The sequence below is a fragment of the Phyllostomus discolor genome, chromosome 3, assembly GCF_004126475.2.
Source record: "Phyllostomus discolor isolate MPI-MPIP mPhyDis1 chromosome 3, mPhyDis1.pri.v3, whole genome shotgun sequence".
Classification (NCBI taxonomy): Eukaryota; Metazoa; Chordata; class Mammalia; order Chiroptera; family Phyllostomidae; genus Phyllostomus; species Phyllostomus discolor.
The window spans coordinates 78,129,949-78,150,889 of NC_040905.2; the positions used below are offsets into that span (position 1 = coordinate 78,129,949).

Here is a 20,941-nt window from a genome sequence, read left to right on the forward strand (position 1 = left end):
TTTAAGGTAGGAAGTTAGTTTTAAATTTTTACATTTTTTCTCATTTTTGAAGGCAACCAGAAATGGATAGGGTGATATTAAATGATAATAATAGCTAATATTTATTTACTTGATATGCCAGGCAGTGTGCTTACATATATTGTTTAGTCTTCACAAAACTGTAATATTGGTATTGTTGTAAACCCCATTTCTTTTGTATGAGCAAACTGAACCTAAGGAGGTTAAAAACTAAACCAGCTATACATTACTAACACATAAAGATCATTTCTGAAGAAATATCTGTCACTATTAATGTTTATTCAGATAAAGAGAAATACAGTGCAAATTCAGTGTTGTGAGCCAAAACTAACAGTATATTTCCTTTACTGTTTATAGAAGTATCTATTAAAGAGATTTATCTCAATATGGAATATTTATTCAACTATAATTCGTGAAAATGTGGCAGCATTGCAAGGTGACTATTTAGCTCTGTAAGTATTTTCTGAACAGTGATAATTGCATACAATGATTCATATTAATAAATAGGCTTTCAGATTTACATAAGATCTTAATAACTATGATTCACTGAGAGATTTTGTATGTGATACTTTTAGAACAGTAGGTTGGGATTGGTGAGCTACATGTATTCTAATAGGAAATAATAGTTTGGGATCTCAATTTACTGCAAAAGCACATTTGTGTATACACAGGAATTTGTAGCTCTATATCCTCAAATCTTAGGATATTGGTTGAAATTGTGAGTGTGTCATACTATTGGTGAAGGGTTGTGCTAAGCAAAGTCAGCCTGTACCAATTAATTGAAGGGCATGGGAAGGCCACAGGGGAAAAGGGTCCCTATTATTGGTGACAGTAATTCTACCATTGTGCAAATTTTGTGAGAGAGGTTGATAGTGAAATATATTAGTCATTGCGTGTGATCCCAAGTGTTACAAATGATTTTCACATAATTGGTTTGGTGAGGAGAGTAAGCATGTGGTTGTAATGGTCTGGGAAAGGGGTGGAAGTCAAAATACAGCTGTGGTACTGCCAGTCTTCCTGGGACCCAAGGTTTGTGCGTGTGTACTACACTTCTAGATTTAGGGAGGGAGTTTATAATCAACAATATTATAGAGATTCTATTTACAGTACTAGTCAAATCAAGCTGAAATCAATTAGACCAAACAAGAAATACAGAGTACACAAAATGTGATTATCTCTCGTGAGTATCCTTCTGAGAGAGGAGAAAATTCCAGCACTAGGGCCTGTGACTGGAAGGACAGGGTTGAATGGACAAGTGGATGGAAGAAGGGGAAGACTAACTAGGGTATGAGTGTTCAGGCGTGCATGAGTAAACAGGAAGGTGAAAGAGTGCTCACCTTCTAGCCATATTCTTAGACTAGTTAATTGGACTGAAGTAACCTGCTTTTTGTAGCTTTCCTAAACCAGTTCTCTTTGGAGCAATCTTTCTGCAGCCAGCTTGGGGTGGACAGGGAGAGGGAGTGTGTGTGTGATGTTCAGAGCACTTTCTCAGAGGGCCTCCACCCTTGGGCATTCATTCCATTTCTGTGTGTGGGAAGGTCAAGTCATGCTAGGTTGAAATGAGAGGGTGGAGCAATAAAGGTTCAGCTCTTGCATTTTCTGGAAATGTGTGGACAGTTTGAATTTCTTTGCCTCTGACTCCAAACTTGGGGAATGTAGGAAGACACATCTCAGGCACCGCTTATCTGGATTTATTGATGTTCTTTACTCTGGTCTTTTGAAATTACTTCAGTTTGAACCATAATGTGTACCCCTTCTTGATGCGGATTCCGACCCGTGGGGTCCATGTGTTGTGGCTGAGATGAACAAATTCACACAGACTACAGAAGTCCTGTGGAGAAAAAGAGACAGCATGGCCACTCTCTAAGTAAAAGAGAGGACCCCAGCCCCTGCCTGGACAAGCTTTTATTATTTTTCTGTGTACATTACATTGAGAATGGTCCTCATTTACTATGCACAGGTTCCTGTAGGTGATTACCTTTTACAGATAACAAAGGAAAGAATGTTGCTAATTACTTCAAAGGGAAAGGATATTTGCAAATCAAGAGGAAAAGTGGTTGAACTGGTTGAACACTCCATAATTGGGAGGTTTAGCACATATTTTAGGAAGTTACTTTAAAGATACGCAGTAAGCATTTGCTGCCTCAATTCGAGGTGAAGGAGCCTTAGCACAAGGTAAGCCTCATAGCAGCCTAGGTACAACACAGGCCTGATTCCCCATGGGGAAATTGATCCGTGGGCTTGGCTCCCATGTACCGACTAGCTCCCTGTCAGTTTTCCAAATCAGGGGCTGGGCTACATTTGCCATACGACACAGATAGGTTCCCTATACCTTCTCAGCTATACAAACAAAATGAAAACCTCTGTTCTTTTTCTGGCCATAAATATAACAGCCAGGAGGAGTTGAAGAAGAAATAGAAGCTTAAGTAAGGAAAAGCACGTTATTAAAGGAGAGAAATAGGCCCTTCCCTTTCCTTTCCACGTATAAAGAACTTTGTTTTTTAGAGTATTATATCAAATACTCTAAAGTCACTTTTTATCCACAAGGCAATAATTGTAAAAGGGAGGAAAAAGAAATTGATAACAGATGTGGAGTGTGTGTACGCTGCGTGTGATTGAGGGAGATGAAGGCTGGCAGTAATTTATTTCTAACTTTAAAAAAATACCATCTTAGGAGCTTACTTGGTGCCTGAGAGCCTCTCAGCAAACATTTCTCTGAATCTTAAAGACATTTGTTATCCACAAATCCTTTTTTTAAAGCAAACCTGATGTTATTGGAAGGATGTTTTCAAATACCGATAGTTTTATGAAACATATTCTTGGAGGCAGAAAAATAATGTAGTAATACAAAATAAAATATTTTTCTTTGACTTTTCCTTCAAGAATATCACTGGAAAACTTCTTTGGAGCTGTATGTTTCTTGGGCCTTGAAGACTGTCTTCAACTGTCAAGAGAACTCTTCAAAAGCTGGATGAACCACCCAGAGAATGAGTAAGAGTAATATTGTAATTGACCTTGTGTTTGTCCTGTCTCAGCACCATCAGTTCCTCTACCTTTTTGATGCTCTCACTCTGGGAGTGATTATTTTTGTTTTCACTAGGTTAATCCCTCTCTCCTACTATTTTTTCAAGTATCCTTTTTTTTAAACTGTCTAATGTAGGTCTATGCATAACAGTACATTCGAATTTATACAGTAATTGTCACCCAGTGCCTGTCATTGCCAGTACCTTTTTCTCTGTGAGTTTGCTGTCTCACTGAGACTAAGACTCTATTATTTGGGTTTTATTATATTACCTCTAATATATCACCTCAGATAGACTCTTAGGAAATGTGATAATAAGATATAAGACCAAACATTATCAGCATATATTACCATTTATACTATTCTAATGTACTTCTCCCTTAAAACCATTAGTTTCTAAACTAATTTGATGATCTCATTTCAGAAGAGTAAGACTAATGACAGTTCCCACAGTTGCCTTTCTAGATCCCTCCTTTTGATCTTTATATCTGAGATCTCAACTTTTTTTCTAGATGTATAGTTGTAGACAAACATAGCTTAATGGCTATGAGAAATATCATTGCATATTATACTTTACAGAATACCTTATCCAATTAAAACTGTGATTCTATGTTATGGCATTGCCTTGGGAAGTGATAAAGAATGGGACTTTTTATTAAGTATCTACACCAATAACACAAAAGAAGAAGAAAAGATTCAACTTATTTATGCAATGAGCTGCAGTAAAGACCCATGGATACTTAACAGGTGATTATGATCAACTCACCTTGAAATTTCCTGATGGGCCCTGGCAGGGTGGTTCAGTTGACTGGAGAGCCATCCTGGACACCAAAATGTTGTTGGTTTGACTCTTGGTCAGGAAACATACCTAGGTTGTGGGTTTGGTGCCCAGCGTGTGTGGGAGGCAACTGATTGATGTTTCTCTCTCACATTGGTGTTTCTCTCTTTCTAAAATAAATAAAAACATATCCATGGATGAAGATTAAGGATATGTTTTTATTAAGGATTATTAAGGATTAAAAAGTTTCCTGGTAGAAGAATGCGATTAATTAACCAAAGGGAGAACTGTGCATCATTAACTTAGAATTATACAGGGTTGTGATTCCATTTATTTAAATTAACTTTTTATATTGGATGACTTTTATGTATTTATTTTTTGCAAACACATTTTTTTAGATTTATGGAATATGCTATCTCTACATCTCCATTCAATTTTAATGACACAAATATAATTGAAGTTGTGGCAGCATCTGAAGTTGGCCGGTATGTCGCAAAAGACTTTTTAGTCAACAATTGGCAAGCTGTGAGTGAAAGGTAAGAAGGAAATGTGAGACCACCCTTTCATTTAGGTCTCAGGTTTGGTGCTAGAAGCCCAGCTTTAGTCTAGCTAGGTCACAAAAGTCCTTCACACAGGCTAGAAAAGTGGTGATGTTTCCCTGCATTCAGTCTCACCACAAACTGTCAGTGGGATGGAAGAGAAGGTCAGTTACCCTCAGTTTTGGCTCTCTGTGTGAAAACAGATTTGCATGGGATAGTCGTATATCACCATTTCCCTATTGTACCCACTAAGAAGTTTGAAATACAGATCAGAGCAAGTCACGTTTTTTTGGTATGCACACATATCATCTGTCCATCTATTGTGTGAAGTACATCACCACATCATTAAGAAACAACAATGCCCATTATTACTTCAGTCTAGATGTTGCTCACATGTTTAACTTGTCACATTCCCTTTATATATCTGGGTTCCATATTCTTGAACTTTTTAATATTTCTCATTATTTAAGATTAGTATATTTTTTTTCTAACCTACCTATTGGGTAAAATATATATTGATGTGCAAATATTAGACTTCATGCCCTTGATGGCTGGTCTTTCTAGAACACTATTTAATCATACATGCCTCATGATCACATACTGTAGAGTTAGCAGATACAGTATAGCCAACAGTTCATGTCCAAACGCCTGCAAAGTTGGAAGATACTTTTTATAAATAAATTCTTTTGAACCATTTACTGGCTCACCAGTAGAATATACATAAGCTACTCACATATTGAGAAAATTGCCTTTATCTCCTGTTTTAAATTATTTATCATTCTAGGTTTATTACTTCAGAAGGCCTTATGAATTCCTTAAGTTTCCTGGGATCCCTAAGGCTTTGGGTAAATGGTGTTTATATTTTTGCTAAAAAATCATTAAAGATAATCCCCTCCTTCCTAGGTCCTACTTCTCACTTGCGATATAAATCAGAACTTTTTCCATAGGTCCCCTTGCTCCATGACGTTTCAGAGATGCCAACCTCACAAGCTTGTCTGTTAGCGCCTCTCATCTTCCCCTGGAGCTTATAACAAAAGCTCCAGCCCCAGGCTCACTCTGGGTCTGAAGTGCCTGGCTTCGCCAGGTCTGTGAAGCCATCTGCCCTCTTGCTGCCCAAGGTCATTCACTACCACTACAGATCTTGACTGTTCTCTTCCAGAACGTTCTGCTGAACAACCTAGTAGTGATTTTGTAATTAAAATGTTGAGAGAACAGTCTCTAAGAAATATGGCACGATGTGCCTGAAGGCCTTGTAATCAGCACAGGCTGTCACATTCTCCGTTCCTTTGGAAGTACTGCTGGACCCTGCGCCAGACACGGGTTCACAGTCACTTCCAGGCTTGGTATTTACTAGTTCCTGGCACTTGGTGTGTATTCATAAGTGCTAAGGATTGTTATGTATTGTTGTAGTGGCTCAAGGTGATATGCTACCTGTCAGCCACAGGCCATATTCACACTAAGCACAAACCAGACACTTTCTAATGCGGCAGAGCTTCTGAATCGCCTGGAATGGCTAAGTAACCTAAGACTACCAAGCCCATCTAACTGTTTAAAATCAGAATCTGCCCAAATACTGTGGGAAATCTGTACCTTTCACTTGCTTTCCAGGGGACTCCTGTATCACTTAACATGGAACTAGATGACACTAGATTTAAAAACTATCTAAGGCTGATAACCACTAGCTAACATGTGGATATTTAAATTTAATTTAATTACAGTTAAACATACTTTATAATTCATTTCCTTTGTTGCACTAGCCCTGTTTTAAGTGTTCCGTGTGGCCAGTAGCTACATAGACATCAAACATTTCCATCACTGCTGAAAGTCTGGTTGGGCGGCATTGCTTTCAGGGGTAAACCAGCCCTCGGGTCAGTTTCTCCTTCCTCCGTGTACCACACACAGCACACATGCCAATTAAGCTAACTCCCCAAAATGTTTCGAGCAACCCATAGGAAAGGTTGCCCTTAATTTAAGGGACCTCAAGTGTGTTTTAATTTTTATTCCTCAGAAGAACACTTTTCTGCTTTTACAGAACAGGAATGTGTTGGCAGCACTCTGAAAAATGCATTGTCTGGGAATTTATTTAAATGATCTACATAACTTTATTAAATAAGAATAGAGAAGAAATTTTAAAACTTTAAATGGGTGTTATCCTTATCCCTAGAGAAGTTCCTAAAAGACTAAGTGCATGAACTTCTAAACCATTGCTTGAATATTTTTCTTTCACACACACAAATGCTATGCTCATGAAATAGATGCCTATTTTGGCTGTGGCAAATTTATCTCAGTTCACTTTTCTTGCACATAAGTGTCTGGTATTAAAGGTCTTTCAGATTCAAATAAATGTGTTTTCTACATTTAATACATTTATTTTTAGGGTTCAATTTATATTCACCAGTCTTGCTGAATTTTATAAAGGATTTTGTTTAAATAGACAGCAATAATGTTTAGAAATTGTTAGAAGGAAATAAATAAAAATTTAAAAATTAATAATTAAAATATGATATAGTAAAAATGGCATAAAAATATTTGCCTCTTTGTACACCAGACTGTCATTTACTAAACAGTTTTATTTGACATGAAGATATGTATGACACCTGTCTTCATATGATGATTAATGTAGTATAAAAGTATAAGTAAATAAAAGCTTTTGACAAATTGAGTTTTACATTAATAATATAGAAAGGATTTATTTTAGATTTGCTAAAAATGTAACTGATCACTTGCAAGCTGGTACTGAAATTAGTGTTTCTCTGGTATGTCCACTGAGTAGCATGCATGGAAGATGTTAGTAAGCTTTCTGTTAACAAGAAGACAATAGCCCAATAAGTTTGGAAACTATTTGTTTTAACCCCAACTTTTGCAAATTCACAGTGTATGTGAGCTTCATGAAGGCTCCAAGAAGCCCTGTAGATGGAAATCTAGAGTTTTCCATAGACTTTACCTAGGACCTTACATCTGTAGTCCTGCTATATACTATACAGGGTAATGTAAACAACATGTCATTTTGCTAGTAGATCAGTTGTATCAAGAGAAAGACAGATGAGAATGTCCTTCAAACCTCTCATTTGGAAACGGAACTGGAACAACATCTATTCATTGCTTGCCTATGAACATTTAGGCCTTGGTTTCCTCTTCTATAAAATGAAAGATATGTATTTGATTAATCTAAAGTTCTTTCTAGTAATAACATATTTTGGTTTTTCTATGCCAAGGCACAGTTAGATTAAGCTGTTGCTGGGGATAGAAAGTGATTAGAATGCAGAGATGAATCGGGCTTTGGGGATTCAAAAGGAAGAAAGGGAGCTGAGTAAAATTGGAACAGGCGGAGTTGGAAAAAGTCACCTTCCACATGGAAGGGCTGAAAGACTGACTTGGTACTGGTCACGGTCACTGGCTGGAGCTGAGGGCACTAAGGAGGAGAGAGGGCAGATCAAGTGTGAAGTTGAGCACACGGCCAATAGCAGTTCAGGAACATCTGCTCCCATCAACCAGGCCCAGGTATCTTCTCAGGAGGCCTCACCTGAAAGTATATTTTGGAGTATTTGGTTGAATAGAACACCTTTAGCTTGGTCCTGCCCTCACTCCCAGTTGCAGGCACTGCACGGGTTGCAGAGGAGTAATTAGTTCACTCTTGGACCACAGATGGTCCTCTGAGCACTGATTTAATGGAGGAAGCTCCACTGACCTCCATCAGGTTACTGGAAAACCAGTATGTACATGCAGATGTGGATAGAGTCTATGGAAGAATGTATGAATGGAGATGGAACAATGGGATTTTTGTGGCTTTTTATTGAATGTGGTAGAAATTATATTTGCACTCTGATCATCCTTGATAACTGGCTTTGGCTTTCTTAAATCAATGTGGATTTCAAAGCCTACAGGAAAACCCTAGCTTTATTTGAATATATAATATAAGGTATAATCAGCTTCAGACTCAGCTGGTCTGAAATGAATCTTACCCTTTTCTTCAACCAAACGCATGATTTCTCCTCCAAATATTGTTATATTGCCTAAAGTCCCAAGCTTGAAACCTGCACTTATTTTCACTTACATCGTGTTGTATTTTACAATAAGAAATAGAGAGTTGAAAAGGCTATATAGGAGCACCAGGGAACTGGGAAAAATGAGATGTTGGAGTGGACCCATTCCCATCCAGTCTGTCGCTGTATAGACTGGATGTCTTGGTGCCTCCATGCTTGCCACAGGAAGCAGACTGAGCAGGGAGAGGGAGAGGAGGGAAAGGGAAATGTGAGAAAGGAGAGGGGCAGAAGGTGAGCCAGACTAGAGTACCCAAATCACTGTGTCCACGCTGGCATTGAATTCTATCAATACATTTAAAGGGGTAACTAGGCTGACACCCACTGGTTCTTGTCTTTATGGTGATTAGAATGCATTTGACTACTTGTGAGATAAACTGTTTGTAAAGTATATATTTTTGTTCAGTAATATTTCAAAAAGATTGCTCTCCCCACAAGAGCAACAAATCCTCTCTGTCTCAAAAATATCCTGAAGCTTGCAAGACCAGGAAGGAATGAGGTGTGCGAGGGGCTCAGATACTTGCCTCAGCACGCATTATCTCACTTACTGTCCAGAACAGTGCTTCTAACTCGATGTTGTTCCCCATTTTTACAGTTTAAAAGTGACCCAAGGCAACTTCAGATTGAGCCCTGCCTCTTGGGGTAATTTTTCTTTTGGGTCTGCTAGAAAATCACACATTTATCACCCTAGATAGTTTTCCACCTTTTTCTAAAGGTTGGAAACTTGGGTTTTTTGCAAATTTTGCCAAGTTTCTTGAGTCATTTCACAGGCTTTTTATATCTGGCCAATAAAAATGAAGAACTAAGAAATATTCCCACTTTCCCCACAGAAACAAGTTTGCTTGTCTGAATTACATGTAGATTGTCTCTTGTTCTCCACTTTGCTCAAGTAGATGCAGTTCACATTATAGCTGAGAACGTAAAAAGAACAAAAGCAGTGTTGTCTCTCACCCTTGTTTGTATATTATGCCAACATTAATCTCACGATTTTTAATTTCAAGTAAACATTTTTGAAATAAATCAGTTGTGTGTATTAACTATCAAGGCATGTCAGCCATTTTTTGTTCTGTCCATATTGACTCTATTTTAATTCTCTTTCTTTTTTTAATGCATCCAAAAGTCTTTATTTACTTTTAAAGCTACAACACCACTTTGGGCAGGTATGTATCTGCTTTCTCTATAGCAACACTTTGTGGCTTTTTAAAAGATGATTCTCCCTGGGTATTCAGGAACACTGAACTAAGGAGGAAGTTTCAGTGACCATGCGTGTTTGAGGGACCCTAGATAGAGCCAGGAACTTAGCCTTGAATGATCATTAACATTTGGAGAATCTCAGACGATATGGCTCCTCTCTCCAAAAAAACATATGCAAACACAAAATTTTAAATGAGTTTTCAGGGTACTTTAGTCAGAGTTTCTGAAACTGATCCCACATTAACCACTGTTTTTTTAAGAGGTATAATTTGTATATTTATTTACTCCCTTACAAATTTTCTTAATTTCGGGTATGTGACACGTATTTTAACCACTTCATTTAAAAAGATAAAAACAGTTGTCAGTGTTATTGTTTTGAATAAGAGCTTTTAACACTTAAGTAAACTATAAACTGTATTACACAAATCAGTGTTAGCACTAAAAAGTATTTATAGTTTAACAGATTTTCTATTAAAAAATGAAGGTAAATTAGTTCATACATATTTTCTCTTAGATTTTGGAGATAAAAATTAAAAGGGGCTATATACTCAGCATTTTTCTGGCAGAGAAAATATAGCTTTGTCTTGCAACACATTTCCCAACCCTGATCAGCATCTTGTTGTTTTGCAGGTATGGAACTCAGTCATTGGTTACGCTAATGTATATAATAGGGAGAACCATAAGTACAGATTTACAGATCATGGAGGTAAGTACTTTAGATATTGTGGATTATAATAATTTGGAAGCCACTTTTTCATGTCATTTGGAGTTGCTAAAATTAAAAATAATATGCTTATCTGAAGTATTACATTCTGTGTTCCCCTTGGTGCTATTATAACTGTGCACAAGATTTTTTTTTTTTTAATTCTTTCTTGCTCTTGAGGGTTGGATATCATTCTTTTTCACTTGGATTACTGCAGTAGATTATGGCTCGGGCTCCCCGCCCCAGGCTGGTCTGGCTCCATGCATTCTTCACACTGCTGCCGAACATTGCCCTGCTCCCAAAGCTTCAGTAGCTTAACAGTTTTGAGGAAAATTTAAAACCTTTTCATTAGCACATGAAGTCCTTAATAAGCTGGCCCCTACCTTACTCCATGACTTCATTTTTGCCCACCTCACCACTGAATATCAGAAAGCAAGAGAGACAGACACCCACAAACACTTTTCCTCCAGCTGTACTTTACCGTGTAATAGATTTTCTGAAATTATCCTGTTGCACATTTTCTAGATTTCAGAAACACTCTACCTTCCCTCTGGGGTGCTCTCCCCAGCCCTGTCCTTGACTGAACAGTTCCTAATCATTCTTTAAGACCCTGCTCCCACCACCTATTCCAGGAATTTTTATGAACTGATTTATACCCTTTCTTCCTCCATAATCCCAAATCATCCTATCAATATTTTCATCATAGCACTTAGCATATTATAAAGTGAACAGTGTATAAATACGTCTACTTTATCAAAATGAGCTCCCTGAGGACTGAGACCATATTTCAATTTTATCTGTGTTCTACAACCTAATATGGGGCTTGCTTTTCTTTATTCTGGACTGAACTTCTTAGGCAGCCATTCTCCACCTGGAGGCCAGCATAGCTCCAGGCTTATGATCCTCAGCACCCTCATTTGTAGAAGGAGGAAACCTTTCTCACCCAGCTTCAAGTTCCAGCCCTGAGGGAAGTGCTCTGGTTGGGCCTACCTGGGTCACTTGCACCAATCACTGGGTCCAGAGGGAATGAAACACTCTGATTGGCTTAGCCTGGGTCATGTGCTCATATTTGGAACCAGCCCCATACAAACCACAGACTCTGGGATAGGGGAGGGGTAGTTCTGGAAAGAAAAGAGGAATCCTATCACCAAGGTAAACTGAAGGGGAAAAGCTAATGTTTACAAAAAGCTACACACCCACAAAATAAAACAGGAGTAAAATATAAATACAACATTTACACATCCAGTAGCATAGGCAAAATTAGAAAGATTTATAATACCGAAGGTTAGCAAAGATGTAAGGCAACTAGAACCCTCTCACCCTACTGGTGGGAATGTAATGTGGTTCAACAACTTCAGAAAACAGGCAATATTTTAAAATGTTAATTAGATGTATGTGACCAACAATTCCACTTTTAGGTTTTTACTCAAGAAAAATGAAAACCTATATGTTCACACAAATACTTGCACCTTAATGTTCATAGCTGCTTTATTCACGTTAGCCAAAAACTGGAAACCATGCAAGTGTCCTTCAATAGGCAAAATGACAAGGAAAATGTAATATATCCACACAGTGGAATACTGCCCCACAATAAAATTTTTAAGAAAGGGAACCAAGTTTGTGTAGCAACATGGATGAATCTCAAGATGATTATGCTAAGTAAAGGAATACAGACACTTTCCAGGAAATGCAAACTAATCTATAGAAACAAAAGATAAATCAGCGGTTGCCTGGGACAGAGGGAGGGATGGCCTGAAAAGGGCCTGAAAACACGTCTGTGGGTGATGCCAATGGGTGTGTCTTGATGGTAGCTATGGTTTCACAGGTGTATACAAAGAGTGAAGCTCAACTTGTACACTTTAAGCGGATAGAGTTTATTGTACATAAATTTTATTGCAATAAAGCTGATTATATATTTTTTAAAAAATGCAAGAGTACAAGTTAACCAGGGCCTGAAACTATATTAATAAAAATAGAAAGGGGTTCGTGTAAATAACAAAGGAAATTCAACTCCCCTGCCACAGCAAGTAAACAAATAAATGCGTAGGTTGTAAAGGCCGGAAATTTGATCCTGAGCAAGAAAGAGAGAAGCAGTGAGTCAAGCTGCAAGTTATGTAGTTGTTAGAATGAGAGAGAGAGGATGAACCGCTAAATCCCAGAGGAATTAATCTTTGTTTCAGTTGGGCTTGCCTAAGGCTGAGCTGTCAGGACCTGATTTATGGGGACTTCCTGGACAAGAGAGTTCAGGGCACACCCAGCAATGCTGGAAGGGAAGCTCCTGGAATCAAGACTGAGTTTGTGTGGGTGTCTTCTAAAGTACATCTGTTTGTCTTTGTCTCCATAGCAGGCAGTTTTGTTGTTTAATGAATGAATAAAGGTTATGTAAATTGAGCAGTTTTCAAAGTTTGAAAAGTCTGTAGTCACTGATAGTTTATAAAAAAATGCAAAAGTGGATTTAGCAGTGATTAAATTTTTGCAATTTTAAAAACAAGTTAGCTATTATAAAAATCCTTGTCAAAAACCTATTAATGCCCAACAGTCTTACTATAATGTATTAATTCACATGATAATATCAAAAATAATTACTAATAAGAGGATGAAAAGAAAGTCACACGAGTCCCTTCTCCTTCTCTTCCAATACAATTTCTGTACACCCTTTGCTGCTTTTGCTCTGTTCCTTACACTCTGCCCTACTGGAGGCTGGTCTCACTTGTGTTCTCGAGGGCACAGGAAACTGCACCTAGAACACCAGAGACCCTCAGTCCCCTCCCACTCACTGCAGGAACATAATCATGTGTTCCTGTGGGCATGTGGTTCCCACTGCTTGACAGGTGTGGACAGGTGTAGGCAATGGTGGGAGGTTTTTCTGGTTCTTTAATCTACTTTTTCTAGAACCTTCTTCTTTTACATTGTAAGTAGCCTTGATAGCCCTATTACTACTCAATTCAAGTGCATTAGGGTATAAGTGATATTTTGTGAGCTGGCATGGTACACTGTCATCTCTCATGTTCTGAGTTCTAATTCATTGATGGAGAAACAAACTTGGAATATAACTAATAAGTCAATTGAGGTCTGGCTTGTACATAATATTGCATATGTTCCTATGGCTGAATGTTTGACCCAATGAAGGAATTTAGCCAATGTACAAATCCACTATCTAAATATTCTTAAATAAAAGTTAACATCTGTAAAGACACAAATGTTGCATGCCAGTTTTGAGCTTTGAAAGTTGCAGTTTCTTTTGAGATGAGAAAAGATTTCCCTGGATCTCTGTCCACAAATCTTATCTAATATCCAGTATGCAGTCAGTATATCTTTACTGAGCACCTACTAGGTGCTTGGGGAATAGAACAGTGAATAAAATAGATGAAAGTCCCACTTCATGGAGCTTCCAGTCTACATCTGATTCTTCAGGGTAGGTGGTCTTGACAGATTTCTACCCATTCCAGCTGTCATCAGCCTTTTGCAAAAGCATGTTGCAACTTAGCATGAACTCTATCTTGTTTTGTCTAAATGAGAAGTTAGATTGCCTGATCATCTCTTTGTCCTTTCAGCTGCAGCAGTTTTTCAGTCCCATGTTGGAGGAGCACCAGAAGCTCACAATTCATGCCAAATTACAGACAATAAAGAACGAAAATCTGAAAAACAAAAACCAAAGTGCCAAGATAGCTGCATGGCTACGAAAAAACACATAATTTAGTGGCCACTTTTGGCATTCCTCTTGCATATTATAAGGTAGTTTGTTGACAGTTTTGTCTTCCAGCACTGTGTGAGACTAGAAAGCCACATGTTTTGTTGTTTGTATTGCAGTCACATTTACGACTCAGAGTCCTGTTCCTTGTCACTCTGGCTCTGAGGCTCAGTGATTGCTGAGGGTTTTGCCAGCACTGCTGTATTTCTGTGGAAGATTTCACTTCAAGTTGGGCTGTTAAACCACAGAATTTACTTTAAATAACTTGTAAAAATTTTACCTTAGAAAGCCTTGTCTTGCTTATTCTGTCATGAAGGCCAGTGGAATAGTAAATCATGGGCTAAATGAGCACATTCTTTTTTGAGGGAAGTACTGATCTGCAATACTCTAGAGTTTATTTAGTTCAGTATTTAAAATAATAATGAGAAAATAACACACCGGTGTGAAGAAACAGAAACCAGAAGAATAATATTCCCAAAGAAAGGCCGAAGAAGAGCAGGTTTTAAAAAGAAGGAACCAGACAATTTCATCAGGCACGTGAAATGCCCTGAAGGCAAGAAGTGTGTCTGCTGCCCCTTTCTCTCTCCCCAGGGTGCGTAAGGTTTTGTGCCACACTTTACTGGCTACTGAATTTATGATGTCACAAAAAGACCCAGGAGTGCAGGATCCATGAAATGCCTTCAGGCTTGCTGTTGTTAGAAGCCAGACTGGAGAGGAGGGCTCTGCTCTGCCTTGCAGCTCTTGACTCTTCGCCTGTGGGAATGGACATTCTTTTAGCCAAAGTTTATGAGCAAAAATAATGATGTCAACAGACAACAGCAATTATGGGCTAATGTTCAGCATAAAAGGAAATGGTCAAATAAAGAAACCTGGAAGTAAAAGGCATAATCTTTTCAGCTTTGCACTTGGGATCAAGTTTGAAATGTGGTTGCATTTGGCCAAATTGAACTTACTTGTAGTGCGGACAACTTTAAACATTTTCATCAGTCACACTTAATCCTCTCACATCTGAAACAATCAGGACAGCTGAGGCAAATCATTCTACTCTAGAGTTTGTGTATATATAATTTAATTCTTTGTTCTAAGTTAGATTTTGTTTTTGTAGAATGGGGATTTTGTAGAACAGATCTCCTATCTACCTCAGAGTGATAATATAAAGACTAAAGAATACATCAATTAAAGGCCTTTAAATATGTTATATGAGCTCAAGACAATGGGATCTAAGGTCTCCCCCTCCCTATTTCTTATATAATTTAAGGAACCACAAATTAAAATGCACTACAAAAGTTTACTTGCATATCCACTTCACAAGAAGATGCTCCCTGAGTGGGTGTGGCCGTCTGTGAGACTTAGCCATGAGGACAAGCCCAAGCGCAGTCTACTCAGATTTGACTGTGGGGCACAGGTCAGAAAGGTTTTCCTTTAAATTTAGAAATTTAAAATTTAAGCAATCAAATACCCCCTTGTCTTCAAATTGCTGTGCATGAGATATCTTCCTATGGTTTCTTAAACATTCTTTCCTGCATTCTGTATTTCATACAGAAATATTTCCTGTATTTCCTCTGATCATCAGTCTCATCTTTTGATAACCTTGTCACATGTCCTTTCACATGCTTTTCTTTCTCCTCTTCCTCTCCTTCACTTCCACCTCCTCCCTTTCTCCTTTGGGCTCCTCTGTCTTCCTTCTCTGTTTCCAGTGACCTCTGCCTGGTGTGCATGTCCTTGGTCTTCCCACCCTACCATGTTCTCATCCCCCCAAGGGCAGTTGGAGGCTAACACTTGGGGCCCCACCAGGCTCTGATGCCTGCTGTTGGGTGATGCCAAGCACTGCCTGAACCTCCTGAGAAGTACATACATTGGCAGGGCTCCCTGGACCATCATTTGAAAATTATAGCCCTGTTCTATTTTAGTTCTGTAGTCATTAAAACAGTGCTGAAAATGTTTATCCAAAATCAAATGCTCAAATATTTGGTTAATAGTCCTCCCTCTAAATATGAAAAGGATTTTTGAATAATGCACATTTTTTTCTGACTTGGACAAAGCCAGTTACTCCAGACAAGAATCACATTTATTATATTGTACCTTATACTTAATATAAAAGGAAGTAATTACTGATTGATTACTGTGATAGTAGTAAGTCAGAGAGTGATACTGAGGCAGGTTTATCTAAATGGTGTAAATACTTTATTCACTAATAAGCCATCTTATTAGCACCCCAACTATAAAACAATTTCTCTTTATACTGTTCATTCTAAGAAAAGTTAACAAGATGTATGATGTCCTCATGATTTTTTTCAATTTGGTCATTAGAAATTAAACTTTTCCTCACAATCCCATGCTTCTTTTCTGCTCAGACACATTCAGTAACTTAACATTGTTGATTTTGAGTGAAAGAACAAATGCTTTAGTCTTGAAGACTCAAGATCCTCTGTAATTTAGAACCCTGGGGCCAATCTGTACAGCAAATTATTCCAAGGAACAGATGAAGCAAAATAAGGTGAGATTGAAAAGGGAGGTCTACTTGATTACTTTTCCTTTTCACCTCAGTAAATGCTGTCTTTGTTCCAGCCAAACTTTAGCGGGATTAATTTGTCCAAAGCAAAGTCTAAAGGGGCCTCACAACTAAATATAAGTGCCCCCCCACACACACACAGTTGTGTAACATGGTCGGCAGTATTTGGAACCATAAATATATTGTCTCCAGTTTGATCTTCTAGTTCAACAAAATTCAGCAAACAATCTTCAAATATGCATATTTAGGAGTTATTTGGACTCTTCCTATTCTTTTCACAAAGTGGTCAGTCCTAAACATGAGACAGAGCAAGGACAGATTCTATACCAGTGGGAACCAAGAGGGAGCAGTGCTGGCCCATAGCCTGGAATGAAGTGGAAGAGCTTGTGTGAGGCAAAGAGGGAGTCCACGCAGTGGGAGCAGCTTGGCATAGTATGTCAGAGCCCAAGAAGGGTGAGTTGGGTGACACACAGTGCAGAGAAGTGGCTTACAACATGAAGGGTAGGAGCCAAACAGGGTAAGGAGGACATCCATGCAGGGCAGCCACCAGCATGAGCGGTCACAGCCCAAACAGGGTGAGAGTGGGGAGTCCAAGTCCTGATGGATGAAGAGGAGATCTAGACCAGGGGTGTGTGGCCCAGCATGAAGTATCAGAGCCTGAGGAGGAGGGGAGGGTGAGGAGGAAATCCACATGGGTGGGGGAGAGGCGGGAACGGGAACTTGGATACCACAGGGTTATGAGTCAAATAAGAAAACATATAAGTGGTAATGGGATCCAGGTTTCTTACTGTTGAAGAAGAGAGAAGCAGATATTCAAAAAGAAAAACACTAGAATGAACCCTTTGTTTTGGGATTAGAATCGAAAGTATTGATGTGAACAGATCTCATAGCTCTCAATATATGGATAGATTACACATATGGATGTAAATGTGTTTGTAGACATATCTTGCTCTTTATATAGATATGTAGTAATAGCTATATATATATGGGTATATATATGGACATAGATATATATTAGATATAGACCCTAGCTTTTCAACCAAGAGAGCCTGAAAGCAGCAACATGCTAACAAAAATGAGCACAGTTAGTATCCACATCTTGGCTTCTCAATGCCATGTTCTGCTAAAAGAACCAGGGTTTTTCCCTGACCAGTGTGGCTCAGTTGGTTGGATGTCATCCCATAAAGTGAATGGTTGCTGGTTTGATTCCCAGTCAGGCATTTGCCTGGGTTGTGGGTTTGGTCCTTGGTCTGGGCATGTGCAAGAGGCAACTGATGGATGTTTCTGTCTTATATCAATGTTTCTCTCCTCTTTCTCCCTTGCCTCTCTCTAAAAGTAAATAAATACAATCTAAAAAATAAAAATTTTAAAAATTAAAAGAAACAGGATCTCTTGAGAAAATGGGTGATTTCAGGGCTGGGACAGGAAAGGGGGAGTTTGAGATGGAATATCTTTTTGTAAAAGACAAGGAATTCCTCAAAGAATGATGGGGAGATATCAAAGGGCACAAAAGGGCACAAAAGGCCAGCTTAAAGGGGACCCCATTAGTCAAATCTAGGAAAATTTGAGTGTTGTAATAAAGACAGTAATAGAATAAAATATGGATTCATGAGTCTATACTTACATGTCTAAGTAATGAATAAATTGAAATTTTGGTGAGGAAAAGATATATACATAATTGCAATGTAACTTTCCTCAAAATATTGATAAATTGCAAAGGGAAAGTAATTTGCAGTAGAAAACTGGGCAGACATCACCTTAATCAATAGTTCAATGTGAATATTGTCACAGTGGGATAAAAAATTTGTTCCATTTCATGAAATGACAAAAATACAGCATCACTTTGTTATGTCCCTGACAATTCTGCATAATATGAATCTAATCATGAGGAAGCATCAGACAAACTGAGTTACATGCCAGGAAATATTCTTCAAAAGTGTCAAGGTCATGAAAGTTAAGGAAGGATGGAAGGCTGTTTTAGGCTAAAGATTAAAGATACATGACAACAAAATATAACATAATTCTGAACTGGATTCTTTTGCTATAAAGGACACTATTGGGACAACTGGAAAAATGCAAATGGAGTGTGAGAATTAGGTACTAGAAGTGTACCAATGTTAAATTTGTGACTTTGATGGTTGTTTTGCATGTAGGAAAAAATTCCCTGTTGTAGGAAATACACATCAAGGGGTGAATGGGGCATCATGTATCATGACTTAATATTAATGATGCAGAAAAACATATTTTTACTGTAAATATAACTTCTCTATAAATTTGTAATTAAATACATTAAAAATAAATTTTTTATTTACTGCAAAGTATTTTTCTTTCAAATCTTTTTTCTTCTTTCAAACTTTGGTAATGGCCAAATCCACTGTCCTGAAGTTATCAATTAACTATTTCAATAAGCACAAAATGAAAACACAGTTCGTCCCCAAAGAATTAATTTTTATTTTTTTATTATTCAAGTACAGTCGTCTCCATTTCCCCCTCACCATTCCCCCCATGCCCCACTCCTCCCCACCTCCCACCCTTGATCCTACCCCCTTTGGCTTTGTCCATGTGTCCTTTATACGTGTTCCTTGATGACCCTTCCCCCTTTTCACCCCATTATCCCTTCTCCCCTCCCCTCTGGTTACCATCAGTCTATTCTTTATTTCAATGTCTCTGGTTCTATTTTGCTTGCTTGTTTGTTTTGTTGATTAGGTTCCACTTATAGGTGAGATTGCGTTATGGTATCTGTCTCTCACTGCTTGGCTTATTTCACTTAGCATAATGCTCTCCAGTTCCATCCACCTTGTTGTGAAGGGTAGGAGCTCCTTCTTTCTTCCATGTAGTATTGCATTGTGTAAATGTATCACAGTTTTTTGATCCATTCACTTACTGATGGGCACTTCACTTACTGATGGGCACTTAGATTGTTTCCAGCACTAGGTTATTGTAAACTGTGCTGCTGTGAACATTGGGGTGCATAGGTTCTTTTGAATTGGTGTTTCAGCATTCTTAGGGTATAATCCCAGCAGTGGAATTGCTGGGTCAAAAGGCAGTTCCATTTTTAGATTTTTGAGGATATTTGGTTTTCCACAGTGGCTGCACCAGTCTGCATTCCTACCAACAGTGCACTAGGGTTCCCTTTTCTCCACAGCCTCACCAACGCTTGTTTTTTGATTTGGTTATGATGGCCATTCTGACAGGTATGAAGTGGTATCTCATTATGGCTTTAATTTGCATCTGTCTGATGGCTAGTGATGCTGAGCATCCTTTCATATGTCTCTGAGCACTATGTATGTCCTCCTTGGAGAAGTGTCCATTCAAGTTCTTTGCTCATTTTTTAATTGTGTTGTTTGTCTTCCTGGAGTGGAGTCATGTGAGTTCTTTATATATTTTGGAGATCAAACCCTTCAAAGTATCACTGGCAAATATATTTTCCCATACAGTTAGCTCCCTTTTCATTTTGCTGATGTTTTCTTTAGCCATGCAGAAGCATTTCATTTCAGCCACTATTTTCCATCTTAAACCAAAGGGACTAAAAAATTAAAATTAAAATTTATTTTTTCAAAATTAGGAAAGTTACATAAAGTTAAAATAAATGTAAATCATTAAACTTTCAAGTAAAGTTTATTGGAAATTTTTGTTTGTTTTTGTTTGGCCTGCTGAGAGGTTTTTATTTTTTTAATATATTTTATTATTATGCTATTAAAGTTGTCTCATTCCCCCCCTTTATTCTCCTCCACCCTGCACACCCCCTCCCACCTGTATTCCCCCCTTTACTTCATGTCCATGGGTCACATATATATATAAGTTCTTTGGCTTCTACATTTCCTACACTATTCTTAACTTCATCCTGTCTATTTTCTACCTACCATTTATGCTTCTTATTCTCTGTACCTTTCCCCCCTCTTTCCCAACCCACTCCCCCACTGATAACCCTCCATGTGATCTCCATTTCTGTGAATCTGTTCCTGTTCTAGTTGTTTGCTGAGTTTTTGTTTTTGTTTTAGGTTCGGTTAGTAACTGTGAGTTTGTTGTCATTTTACTGTTCATATTTTTATCTTCTTTTTCTTAGATAAGTCCCTTTAACATTTCATAGAATAAGGACTTCGTGATGATGAATTCCCTTAACTTGGCCTTACCTGGGAGGCACTTTCTCTGCCCTTCCAGTCTAAATGATAGCTTTGCTGGATAGAGTAATCTTGGGTGTAGGTCCTTACCCTTCATGACTTGGAATACTTCTTTCCAGCCCCTTCTTACCTGCAAGTTTTCTTTTGAGAAATCAGCTGACAGTCTTATGGGAACTCCTTGGTAGGTAACTGTCTCCTTTTCTCTTGCTGCTTCTAAGATTCTCTTCTTATCTTTAATCTTGGGTAATGTAATTATGATGTGCCTTGGTGTGTTCTTCCTTGGGTCCAACTTCTTTGGGACTCTCTGAGCTTCATGGACTTAC

At 38.2% G+C, this 20,941-nt stretch overlaps 1 protein-coding gene across 2 annotated transcripts in view; it reads left to right on the forward strand.

Annotated features, from left to right (window-relative positions):
- The window catches only part of LVRN (laeverin), a 55,522-nt gene extending 40,662 nt beyond the window's left edge, over nucleotides 1-14,860 (forward strand). Inside the window, exons 15-21 of one of the 2 annotated variants that reach the window (XM_036020677.1) lie at nucleotides 376-470; nucleotides 2,902-3,009; nucleotides 3,620-3,787; nucleotides 4,217-4,354; nucleotides 9,518-9,557; nucleotides 10,222-10,297; nucleotides 13,849-14,860. In XM_036020677.1, coding sequence (XP_035876570.1) covers nucleotides 376-470; nucleotides 2,902-3,009; nucleotides 3,620-3,787; nucleotides 4,217-4,354; nucleotides 9,518-9,557; nucleotides 10,222-10,297; nucleotides 13,849-13,994 — 771 coding nt within the window. In that variant the 3' untranslated portion in view covers nucleotides 13,995-14,860. The remainder of the gene's footprint in view (nucleotides 1-375; nucleotides 471-2,901; nucleotides 3,010-3,619; nucleotides 3,788-4,216; nucleotides 4,355-9,517; nucleotides 9,558-10,221; nucleotides 10,298-13,848) is intronic. The other variant, XM_028520968.2, reaches the window with a different exon arrangement.
- The last annotated feature ends 6,081 nt before the right edge of the window (nucleotides 14,861-20,941 follow it).